The sequence below is a fragment of the Lynx rufus genome, unplaced genomic scaffold, assembly GCF_022079265.1.
Source record: "Lynx rufus isolate CCGP_SWC_20201006 ecotype Redwood Valley unplaced genomic scaffold, mLynRuf1.p SCAF_7, whole genome shotgun sequence".
NCBI lineage: Eukaryota > Metazoa > Chordata > Mammalia > Carnivora > Felidae > Lynx > Lynx rufus.
Window position 1 is genome coordinate 124,015,915 of NW_025814889.1, and position 12,802 is coordinate 124,028,716.

General features: G+C 42.3%; 1 protein-coding gene across 3 annotated transcripts; it reads right to left on the reverse strand.

Annotated features, from left to right (window-relative positions):
• Positions 1-1,414: 1,414 nt before the first annotated feature.
• On the reverse strand, positions 1,415-8,866 carry LOC124502106 (protein BRAWNIN). 3 transcript variants are annotated; one of them, XM_047066577.1, is made up of 4 exons: positions 8,650-8,866; positions 8,185-8,302; positions 1,984-2,120; positions 1,415-1,546 (listed from the first exon to the last, which is right to left on the reverse strand). In XM_047066577.1, the coding sequence occupies exons 2-3, from the start codon at positions 8,290-8,292 to the stop codon at positions 2,025-2,027; spliced, it is 204 nt and encodes a 67-aa protein (XP_046922533.1). In that variant the 5' UTR covers positions 8,293-8,302; positions 8,650-8,866; the 3' UTR covers positions 1,415-1,546; positions 1,984-2,024. The 3 variants fall into 3 exon arrangements, with proteins under 3 accessions (XP_046922533.1, XP_046922530.1, XP_046922532.1); XM_047066574.1 differs by having other exon boundaries at positions 1,980-2,120; positions 8,650-8,861; XM_047066576.1 differs by lacking the exon at positions 1,415-1,546 and having other exon boundaries at positions 1,649-2,120; positions 8,650-8,863.
• Between the last annotated feature and the right edge of the window lie 3,936 nt (positions 8,867-12,802).

The following is a 12,802-nucleotide window of genomic DNA, read 5'->3' on the forward strand; positions in this document are numbered from 1 at the left end:
CTACTTTTGATTTTTGGTTTGTATGTCACCGATTTGGTTCTCCAGGAAGCACTAGGATGGAGTTTTTAGTATACAGGATGTTCGTTAAGGAGTGCACTTAAATCAGCACCTGTGGAAGGAAAGGAAATGGGATGGAGCAGAGGGAGAAGGGGAGAAGCAACGCATGTCCAAAGATGGCCCCAGCCAGCCCACAGGGAACTGAGCCACAAGGGGCCCCTCAGAGTTGTGCCGAATGGCAGGAGGCATGTGGCTCTGAGCAAGGCCACTCTAGCTGATAAAATCCCTGCAGAGGCCAAGACAACCGAAGGCTGCTCCGTGATCAGCATTTACGGCCTTATTTACTGCCTTTCCTCAGGGAGTCTATTCCCGCATTTCCATGGCCACCATAATGTATATTTTTCATAACGGGTTAACTTCAAAACAGGAATACATACATACTTTGGTGAAAGTCACTTAGAATCCTTAGAATTAGCACTTTACTGGGATGCTCAGTCAGTTAAGCATCTGACTCTTGGTTTCACCTCAGGTCATGATCTCAAGTTTGTGAGTTCAAGCCCTGCATTGGGCTCTGGGCTGACCCGGCAGAGCCTGCTTGGGATTCTCTCTGCCCCTCCCCCACTTGCTTAATCTCTCAAAAATAAACAAACGTGAAGAAAAAAAAAAATCTGAAAAACTTTCCTTGGAAAAATAGCCCTAGAGAGCCAACTGCTTTATCAATTACTTTTGTCCTTTATAAACTCAGAGGAAGACTTGAAATATGTATATTACTTTCCTAGGGCTGCCGTAACAAAGTACCACCAACTGGGTGGCTTAAAACAACGGAAATGGATTCCCTCACAGTTCCGGAGGCCAGAGGTCTTAAACTCCAGGTGTCAGCCAGGCCACGTGCTGAGACTCTGGCTAGAATCCCTCCTTGCTTCTTCCTGGCTTCTGGTGGTGGTCCGCCATCCTTGGTGCTCCTGGGATCGTAGTTGCATCCCTCCGGTCTCTGTTGTCACCTGGCATTCTCCTAGTGTGTCTGTGTTCTCTTGTAAAGACACCAGTCATGTTGGATTAGGACCCACCCTGATGACCCCACCTTAACTTGGTTATATTTGCAAAGACCCGATTTCCAAATAAGGTCACCTTCACAGGTACTGGGGGTTAAGACTTCAACATCTTTTGAAAGAGGACACAATTCACCCAATTACAAAGCTCATTTAAGCTTTTCAGTTATTTTAAAATTTATTTTGTAAGAATAATTACATAGTAACATGGTTTCTCAAATTTGGGGGTAATGAACTTGCGACAGTCCAAGTGACATCTTTCATAATTTTGTCAAGTACACAATTAAAGAACTTCAAACTTTGGAGCGCCTGGGTGGCTGAGTCACTTAAGCATCTGACTTTTGATTTATGTTCAGGTCATGAGCTCTTGGTTTGTGGAATCGAGTCCTGCATTGGGGTCTGTGCTGACAGCACGGAGCCTTGGGATTCTCTCTCTCCTGCCCCTCGAGGACCCCGACTGCACGATTGCACGTGCACACGTTCTCTCTCTGAAAAATAAACTTAAAAAAAAAAAAAAAAACTTCAAACTTTAAATATTTCAACTTAATTCAGTTTAGTAGCACTTTCCAGTTTTGGAGAAATATTAACTTCATACCATAAGCTTTCAGTGTCAATGGCACTTTTATTATAGTTAATTCAGAATTCCCATTATGCCATGATAGTCAAGCTTATTCAGAGAAATAACCCAGAATTATAAGGGCAGGGAACACTGCAGACATTCTTTCTCACATAATATTCAAGACTAAGTATCTATTCACATTCAAAAAGCTGATGATACATATTTTGGTAGTTTTCAAGAAATAGTGGTCAATCTGTAATAAAATCTCAACGCATCAGCTAACACCTGAGCACCTCCTCTTGCAGTTCACACTGCATTAGGTGTTTAAAGACAAGCAGTTGACTCAACAGACTTTAAAAAGATGTGTTTAATACTTAAAATATTCACGGAGTTCTTGACAGAGTTGTATTTTGAAGTTTCTATTGCTGAGAAACTTGAGGTTCATGTTGTCTCTTTTTCAGTCCCAAAAGCTCCGTTTTGAGTTCTCCAGGCTTTGGTGGAATTTCAGGTATTGTCTATCAAACAAAACAAAAAAACACAGATGCCAGTGCTTTCTTAGACTGTAACTAACTGTGACCTGAAAGGCATCAAAGAACGCAAAAAGTAGAACAAAAAGTCCCTGTGCACTCAGTCATAAATCCTAATTATAAGAACCTGTGTCTTCAGTATTACAGGACTCACAGAGGGAGTTTCCATCAACATTAAATGACAGATCACAATTTTAATAAAGCTTTCCACATTTTGAAACTCATTCCCACACCACTTACTCTCCACCATGTGCCTGGCACAGAAAACAGTTATTAGAAATCAACTGATTTATTCAAAAACAGTAAGTGCCTATTATGTGCAAATTATAAAGAGAAAAAAAAAAAACAACTGACTTCAAGAAAAGTGGTCAGGAAAAGCTTGACGTGACAGCTTTAGTGACACAGTGAGATATAATTCATATACCATACCATTCACCTGTTTAAAGTATACGATTCCAATTCAGTGGCTTTTGGTATATTCACAAAGGTGTGCATCCCTCACTACAATAAATTCTAGAACTTTTTCATCACTCCAAAAAGAAACCCTGTGCCCATCAGCTGTCACTACTATTTCCACACAATCCTGCCCCACACTAAGCCACTGCCCTGGGCAACCATTAATCTTTTTGTCTCCACAGATTTGCCTATTCTGGACATTTCACATAAATGGAATAATATAACATGTGGTCTTTTGTGAGTAGTTTCTTTCACTTGGCATGTTTTCAAGGTCTGATCCATGCTGTCAAATATATCTGTACTTCATTTCCTTTGAGGACAGAATAATATTCCATTAAAAGGATAGACCACGTTTTACTTATCCATTCACCAGATGATGGACATTTGGATTGTTCCCACTTTTTTATCTTATGAATAATACTTCTGTGAACATCTGTGTGTACAAGTTTTTGTGTGAACGTATGTTTTCATTTCTCTTGGGTATAAACCTAGATGTGGAATTGCTAAGTCCTATGACTCTATGTTGAACTGGGTCAGGAAATGCCAGACTGTTTTCCAAAGCAGCTGCACCATTTTACATTCTATCAGCACTGTTGTAAGGGGGTTCCCTTTACTCTACATGCTCACCAACACTTCTCATGAGCAGTCTGGTTTTGTTTTTTTTTTATTAAAAAAAATTTTTTTAACGTTTATTCATTTTAGAGACAGAGAGAGACAGAGCATGAATGGGGGAAGGTCAGAGAGAGAGACACAATCTGAAACAGGCTCCAGGCCCTGAGCTGTCAGCACAGAGCCCAATGTGGGGCTCGAACTCACAGACCGTGAGATCATGACCCGAGCCGAAGTCGGTCGCCCAACCGACTGAGCCACCCAGGCGCCCCCAGTCTGGTTTTTTTAATTATAGCCATGATAGTGGTTATGAAGGGTACCTTACTATGGTTGTCATCTGCATTTCCCTGATGGCTAAAGATGCCGAGCATCTTTCCAGGGGCTTATTTTGTCTGAAAAGGTGACTTCCGAACAAAGACATGAAGGAGGGTGAGGAAAGCGGCCATGCAGACATCTAGGAGTGTTTCGGGCAGAAGGAACCACAAATGCAGAGGATCTATGGCAGGAACGTACCTTTACGCACAAGGAAAATCAAGGTGGTCAGCACAGCTGGCATTAAGTATTCGACTAGAAGTTAGGAAGAGACGAGGACAGAGGGGAAAAGTGGGTGCAGAGATGCAAAACCAGTGGAGAGTTCTGAGCAGAGGAGTGACATGACCTGACTCAAGCCAAGCGTAAAAAGAGGACAATGGCTTTTACTGAGGAAAGACTGGAGGGGAGCAGGGGTGGAAGGCAGAAGCCAGACCAGGGAGCTAACACAGTCCCTGAGGTGGGAGGTGACTGACAGTGGCTCGAACTAAGTGGCAGCAAAGGAGGTGGTGAAAAGCAGTGAGATTCTGGATATATTCTTCAGGTGAAGCCAATGGGATTTGCCGTCATGCACAGTATGAGACAGGCGTTAAAGAGGACTGCTAGGTTTGGGCCTGAACAACGAGAACAATGGAGTCACCATCCACTGTGATAGGCAAGACTTCAAGGGCAGGTCTGTTGGAGGAAGGCCAGGAGCTCAGTTTTGAACATGCTCACTGCACATCCAAGTGGAACTGTCCAGAATGATTCAGAGGCATGTCTCTTTCTATCAGCTATCAGCTTCCACTGTAAGGTCCTGAGGAAAGGGACCACATCGTAATCTCATTTCTTACAACCCTATGAGGTTATAAAAAGCAGGCAAAAACTGTGCTCCATGAATAAATCATTGCTCAGGACCCTTATAAGCTCATAAGATTATAGAGAAATAAAATCTTTACTCTAATTATTTTATACAAAACTGGGAGATTATTCTGGTATAATTTAAATCACATCAAAAATCTCAAATAGCCTTTCAATGCCTGAAGTCCAAACACCGTGATCTGGTCCATTTTACTCTGTCTCCTAACAACTAATTAATCCTAAAGAAATAAAATAGTTTAGGAAAGAATATGGGGTTTGGGGTTTGGGGTCGGGGTCATAGTCAGAGGAGACGTAGGGACCTAAGAGACGTGCTTCACAGCAAAATTCTCATTTTGAAGTGAAAATGACTTTCCACAAAAATCAGTGATGAGAACTGGAATAAAAGCTAGAGTAACTTGTCTGACAATTTCCTATCTTAAACTAGTCCTAGGATGTTGACATTCCAATGCCTTTAATACAAGCAAAGAATATAGTTTGTTTCCTGTTCATTAAACTGTGAAAAAGAATTAACTTAGAAGGGCTCTTTTTTCCCCCAGGTCACGAAAGGAAATTATATGGGGGCCCCTGGGTGGCTCAGTCAGCTGAGTGTCCGACTCTTGATTTTGGCTCAGGTAATGATCCCAGGGTTGTGGGATGGAGCCCAGTATCCAGCTCCACACTGATCATGGAGCCTGCCTGGGATTCTTCCTCTTTCTCTCTCTCTCCCTCTCTCCCTCCCTCATTCCCACTGCTCCTCTCCCCCGCTCACACATGCTTTCTCTCTCTAAAATAAAAAAAACCAAAAAAAAGGACAAAAAGGAAATTATATGAAATCACAAAGCCCTATAAAATATAATAATATACTATACTGTATATCTGAAACTAATATAACACTGCATGTTAACTGGAATTAAAAGAAAAACCTTAAAAAATAATGAAGTACAGTAACAGCAGGTTTCAAATTTCTACAAAGTATATACAACCACCCACTTACACACACAGGCACACGTGTGGAGTAATTTCAGTTGCCAATACATTACAAAACTAAAATGACAATTCAACTTTTATTAAAAGAAAGCACTTTTCTTTACAAAATATGTAATATATATAATATAGATTTTTATATATTATATATGTATATATATACATAGTATATAACTTTTAAAAGACTAAAAAGTTTACTGACATCAAAATTTAACAATGTTGGGGCGCCTGGGTGGCTCAGTTGGTTGAGCATCCAACTTCCGCTCAGGTCATGATCTTGCAGTTCATGGGTTCGAGCCCTGCGTCGGGCTCTGTGCTGACAGCTCAGAGCCTGGAGCCTGCTTAGGATTCTGTCTCCCTCTCTCTGCCCCTTCCCTACTCATGCTCGCTCGCTCTCTCTCTCTCTCTCTCTCAAAAAATGAATAAACGTTAAAAAAAAATTCTTTTTTAATTAAAAAAAACAATGTCAGCAGAGGTTCTAAATAGCAGTTTGTGTGTATATGGTTGTGTCTGGAGACAACCAAGAATGAACACTTTAACATGAGTCCTGAGACTGCATTTTTTTGACCACCCATTGTTTTGATAATAGATTATAAATTAAGGAAAACGGAACCAGTAAAAGTAATGCAAAAGTAAATGAAACTGCAAAGAAAAGCTCAAGCAAAAGCACGCTTTGTATCCCAGGACAGAGTGTCCGCCTTGCATTCTTGCCTCCATTCCTATTCTGAGGAGCTGAGCTGCACAACTCGAAAAAGCATCCTTGATGCTGCTCGCTTAAGACAGTACTGAGCACCCGCTCTAGGCAGCCATCAAGGTGTCTTCTGCTCTGGGCTCCACCCAGACCTTCCAGCTGTAAAGACTGAAAGACCCCTACAAAGGCCAGAGGTTGTTACAACAGTGAGTCATTGCCAGAACAGCACCAACAGACGCAGGTAAAGAACACAAATCCTTTAAATGTTAGTAAAGCATCCAGCATCCTACACGTAGCTGGCCAGCCCTAGCCGTTGTCAAGTCCCTAGAGAGGTACTCTACTGCTGATGTCATCACCCAATCAGGATGAAGTGGCCTGAGACGCTTCAGTATGGTCCTTCTAGAGATTGTGGTTTCATGCTGCCTCTTCTCAAGGTCCGAGCAGCAACCTTGCATACTCCCACTTATAATGAGAAGAGTGAATCAAAGGGCAATTTTTGGTCAATTCCCCAGGGTCAAATAACAGGCAATCCTTCCTCTGTGATGCCTGCCTGATGTCAATTCCTCATGAATTAATGACTCAATTGCATTTCTGTGGAAGGTTCTTACACCTTTTGGTCTCCACTAAGTATCCTTGATGCATCCCCAGAACTCAAAGGAGAAGTCTATGGTGGTAAGAAAGAGCTACGTCAGCATTGTTTGTACAAAAACTAGGTACCACCAAAATGTCACTAGGGGATTGATTAAATAATATATGGAACAACCATATAAGGAAATGCTATTCAATGGTCAGAAAGAAAAAAGGCTATTGATATAAACATGTGTCTATTCATACAGATTTTAACCGAAACAAGCAAGTTACAGAGAATTGTGTATATGAATGCCTATTTACATATAAATTCTGTGTGTGTGCTTATTTCAACAACAGTAAAAGTCTGCAAGTAGACACTAATCAAAAAATGGTAGACGTGTGGGGAGCAGACTGGGGAAAGGGGGTTTTAGTAAATGGGAAGGAGGGATTTGCACATTCTCATATACATGCCTGAATTCAAGCTGAATGTTTTACATGGGTGTTATACTACTTTATTAACAGGATCCAAAAAGAGAAACACTAAACAGAAAGCTTGGGCTTCAAATCCTCAGTAAGCTATGTGATCTTGGGAAATCATGTTCACTCTTCTGAACCTCAGTTTACTCCTCTGAAAACAAGAATACCTCCAAAACCATCGTTGTCAATTCACTAAAACTAAACATAAATGGTTGGTTCTCTGTGTTACCTGTCCAGAGTCCGGGCAGAAATGACCGTTCCCTATGCGGTGCTCCAAACCACTCTATTCACACCTGTAGCATAATACCTAGCACACATTTGTCATTCTTTCGCTGTGCGTCCTTGCCTCCACCTCCACCAGACCAGAAGTCTTCAAAAGCACCTGTAATTCCCAGTTCTAACTCAATGAAGGCTTATTACAATTAATGTAAGTTTCTCCCTCTTTTGAATGCCTATATTCCCTCATTCTTCAATCATCAAATATTTATTGAGCATTTACTACATTCTAAGCTCTTTCCTAGGTGACTGAGATACAAGGGTGAACGACGCAGGTCCAGTCCCTTCATGGAGATTACATTCTGGTGGAGGAAACAAAGAACAAGTCAATAGACAAAGGAATAAAATACTTGCAAACTGTGACAAGTCCTTTCTGGAAACAAAGAACAGAGACATAATAGCACAGAAGCAATCCTTTAGGAGCTGTCCAAAGGACCTTCATTGCTGGAGGAGATATTTGAGCAGAGACCTGACGTTTTGAAGTAGGAAACCAACCCCAAGATCTGGGAGGAAAGCATTCCGGGATGAGAAAAAGCATGGCCTTGAGATGGGGACAGGCTTTATGAGTTTGAGAAACCGCAAAGAAGCCAGTGTGGCTGCAACAGTGGGAACAAGAGGTAAATGGCAGATTAAGGCCAGTGGTAGGCAGGTGACATGCTAAGACCCCTGTAAGGCCTTGTTAAGAACAGGTCATGCATTGCTCTTAATGCAATGGAATGCCATCATAAGGCTTCAGGTCCAAAGCAGAGGTGCTTCTAGTTTCGTTTTAAGATGGTCTGCGTTGCTGGGAGGAGAATGGAGTGGTCCAGGAGCCAGGACCACAGCCCCTCCTGCACTCACCAGGTCCGGCAGGTAGTACCTGTGCACCACTTCGGCCCCGGCGCACATGGCCAGGAGGCTGGCGGCGAACATTTTCAAGTAGGTGGCCCAGGACACGCCCGCGGGCATGGTCGGTGGGCTAGACGGGGAGGAAAGGCGGAAGGTGTTAGAACGCTCCCAGCTCAAGACGAAACAGGCCACCGCGTTCTCTCCCACCCCGCGCCCCGTGTCCCCAGTTACGAAACGAGCGCGCTGAGGGTCCAAACGAGCGCGCTGAGGGTCCGAACGACCCCTCCACGCCCGAGAGCAGCCTCCCAGGGGCTCTTAGTGTGGGGGCTGGGCCTTTGGAACTTAAAGGCAGATCTTGCACATCAAGCGGAAGGCCGACACCTGGTGGCTTCCCCGCGACCCTATCAACCCTAACAGAAGGGAAACTGCACACCGCACTCCCTACTGGCCCTAACGGCGCGCCCGGGGAGACCTTACCGCGAAGTGCCCTACTTTCCGCAGACTGTCCCACCACGGCCGGAAATGCGCCGGGGTAGTAGCCGACAGCCGGCGGGCGGAACCAAAAGTACAGGGCCTGGGAGCCGCATCGGACCAGAAAGTTGGGGGCGCGGGCACGTGACCAGGCAGAGTTGGGACTTTGGACCGGAGCCGTTGCCTATTCTTTGTCTCTCTTTTTTTTTCTTTTCTGTTTTTTCTCTTCTCTTTCTTTTTCTTTTCTTTTCTTCCTTTCCCTTCCTTTTTCTTTTCTTTCAACTTAATTCGGGCTCATGACTCTCCCTACAGTAAGATCTGCCGTATAGTCGGCTGTCGAATTTCGGGCTCGGAGCTGGCAGAATTATTGTCCCCGGTTTGTCCTTTCACACGCCCAAGAAAGTTGCTTGCGTTTACCACCTTTTTAGGAGGGGGTGGAGGTTGGCATGCTGACCAGGACGTGCTCAGATGAGGTCACCCTCTAGTGAGTGAAGTTAAAAGCTCTCTCTGTTCTTGTGCCCGGCGTCCTTTGACCTGAAGCAAAGGCACACTCACACTGTTTCCTTAGGCTGCGGTGCTACTGGAAAAAAAGAAAACTGAAGTCGACATTGTTTAATCTGTTCATATTTAGATTGTGCTATGACTATGAATTGATTTTTGTTGAGAAAAAGGTAACGCAAGACTATATCCTGAAGGCTTTTGGTTGTATATATAACATGAATCATGATACACTCAGCTTTTAAACACTTTTATGGAGGTATATTCGACATAAACCACATATTCTAAATATGCAAATTGATGAGGTCTGGCATTTGTACACCTGTGTGACCATTACCACAATCAAAATAATCAACATATCCATCACACACAAAGTTTCTCTATGCCTCTAATTCCTCCCACTGTCTCCTCTGGATCAAACACTGACCTGCTTCCTGTCACAACAGATAAATGTGCATTTTCTAGAATGCTCTGTAAATGGAATCCTGACATACTGTCGGTCTAGCTTATCTCATGCAGCACAATTATTTTGAGATTCATCCACATTGCTGCATGTATCACTAGTTCACTTCGTTTTACTGCTGAGTATAATTCTACCACAATTGGTTTATCCATTCACCTTTGGTGGACATTTTGGTTGTTTCCAGTTTGGGGCTTATAGGAATAAAGCTTTTATGAACAGTAAAATATATCAAAAAGACTAATATACAGGCCTGTGAACACATGCTCCATTTCTGTTGAATGCTTTCCTAGGAGTAGAATGGCTGCAGCATATAGCAGGTAGGAGTATAGTCAACTTTTTAAGAAATTGTCAAGCTGTTTTCCAAAGTAGGTATCCAGTTTCACACTCTCACCAGCCGTGTTGACAGCTCCAGTTCTTCTCCATCCTCTTCCAACACCTGGTCTGGTTAATCTTTTTAATTTTTAGGGACTCTAATAAGTTGGTAATGGTGTCTCATGACTAATGATGCTAAGAATCCTGTTGTATGCTTATATTTGGTGACATATCTGTTCACATCTTTTATCCATTTTTTATTGTGTTTGGTTTTTTATTATGAGTTTAGTCATCTTTATGTATTATGGATATAAATCTTGTATCAGATAGATTTGACCTGTAAATATTTTCTCCCCGTCTATAGCTTGTCTTTACTTTTCCTTAATAATCTTTTGAAGAGCAGAAGCTTCTAACTTTAATGAAGTCCAATTTTCACTTTTCTCTTTTATGGATCATGCTTTTTGTGTGCACAGAGCAAACACCCAGGAGACTGGCCCTGCCTGCCAGCAGGAGAAACGATTTCCTATCCAAGAGCCTAGCTTCTTACTTCTTGAGCTCACCACTCAGAAACCTTCACTTCGCCTTAATTTCTGCAATATTCTACCCTAATTCATTCACTTAAAAGTACATAGGGGCTACACATTTATTCATGTTATTTAGTTAACATGGGTTTCATGTTAGAAAGGAGCTCTCAGGTTAACTGATTTAAATAGATGCCTCAGAAAACGACAAGTAATTTTTGTTTATTTGGGATCTTGCTCTGTATCTCACATTCCTGTCTCTGAGAAGTGAAAGCTACATCAGATTTCAAACATTAATCAAATTCCTGACATACCTGTTGAAAATGGCAGATACTGATTAAATTCCATATTAAAGGTCAGAGGTTATTTTCTAAAAACAGTGCAGAAAATAAGTTAACTTCTATTAGGATAATTACACTCTTTCTAAAAAAATTTTTTAAATTATACACTCTTGAGGCGCCTGGGTGGCTCAGTCGGTTGAGCGTCCGACTTCAGCTCGGGTCACGATCTCACAGTCTGTGAGTCTGAGCCCCGCGTCGGGCTCTGTGCGGACAGCTCGGAGCCCGGAGCCTGCTTCGGACTCTGTGTCTCCTTCTCTCTCTGCTCCTCCCCCACTTGTGCTCTGTCTCTATAAAAAAATAAGTAAAATGTTTAAAAATTTTAAAAATTATACATTCTTATTAACTAAGAAAGTATATACTTTAAAAATTCTTGAGATAGGATATGTAATAAGAAGTTTCAGGACAAGATCTTTAAGGCAAGATAAATACCGGCTTAGCACAGCTAAAACTGATTTGGGGGGCACCTGGGTGGCTCAGTCCGTTGAGCGTCCAACTTCGGCTCAGGTTATGATCTCCTGGTTCATGAGTTCTAGCCCCACATTGGGGGGCAACTTGGCTTTAACTCACAACACTGAGATCATGACCTGGGCTGAAGTCAAAAGTTGAACGCTTAACCAACTGAGCAACCCAAGTTCCTCTATCTTTTGAGTTTTCTGCCATGAATCCAAAATCATTTTATGCAGTGCCTAATTCCCATTCATATTGTAGTCTATCAGTAACAAGTCCTATGTATGTGTATCTTGTGTCTCTCTTCTTAGAAGGACACCAGTCATTAGATTTAGGGCCCACCTTAATCCAGTATGACTTTATCTTGATTTGATTACATCTGCTAAATAAGCCCACATTCACAGATTACCAAGTGCACACAAATGTGAGGGAGACAGTATTCAATTCAGCACAAGCTCCTATCACCTACTCAAAAACTTAAATACATAAGTGAAAGTTTAAACATTAACTGGAAAAAAACGTTCAAAGGCTCATGAATTTTAAGAATAAGAAAAGTCAGGGGCACGTGGGTGGCTCAGCTGGTTAGGCGGCCGACTTCGGCTCAGGTCATGATCTCGTGGTCCGTGAGTTCGAGCCCCGAGTCAGGCTCTGTGCTGACAGCTCCGAGCCTGGAGCCTGTTTCGGATTCTGTGTCTCTCTCTCTGACCCTCCCCTATTCATGCTCTGTCTCTCCCTGTCTCAAAAATAAGTAAAACGTTAAAAAAAAAAGTCAACTCTTTTGAAGCCTAGAAAATCTTGTATTCTCCCCTAAAATGAATGTTCGTTAAAGCCCCCTGACACACAGATTTTTTTCTAAATCATTTGCTTGGAACATGTAGCGATTCCCCCAGGGCAACACCACCAATACCCCATTTTACAAAATAAAGCTTAAGTATTAAAGAGCTGTAATAAAAGGCTGAGTAGATACAACAGAGTGTGTGAACCACAGGTCTCCTCGTTTGCTCCCTCTCACTTGGTAGAATAAACTCCATTATAATGGCTTTTCAAGCTTTTTTTGATTGTGATTCACAGTAAGAAATACATTTATAGGATCATGGTATGTATGTACGTTTGTATGTGTAAACAAAACAATACTTACGTTTATTATAAACGCTTTAACACTTGTTATTCTGTTGTATTTCTCCTAATGCTTAGTTTCAGGACCCACTTGAAAATCTGCAGTTTGGAAAACCCTCCCCCATAGTAAACCCTGTTGATAATAAGATGCAACTGACTGACAGAACAACAGCTAAGAAGGAAGCAAGTTTACCAGGTTCCTCACAGGGAGAGGAGGCATTGGGAGGAAGAGGGAAACAAAGTGAAGCAATTGGCTCTTCTTTTGCTGTTGTCCCATCATATAAGGTTTCTTTGAAGTAGAGACGTATTTGGGAAAGATTGGAGAAGGACCTTTCTCCTAGGCTTCCACAAACTCTGGTGGGCAAGGCTCACAAGCACAAGTTTGTCTTCCAGATTCAGAGGGTTAGAGAAAGACAGGACAGGAACCACTTTGTTGCAGTTGCTTCACCACTTCCTGGTTT

Excerpts from the sequence above, each read along its gene's own strand:
- LOC124502106 (XM_047066577.1), bottom strand. The coding sequence starts at position 8,292 with ATGCCCGCGGGCGTGTCCTGGGCCACCTACTTGAAAATGTTCGCCGCC. Across the intron at positions 2,121-8,184 it reads GGTACTACCTGCCGGACCTG|ACAATACCTGAAATTCCACC; the intron begins GTGAGTGCAGGA and ends TTTGTTTGATAG.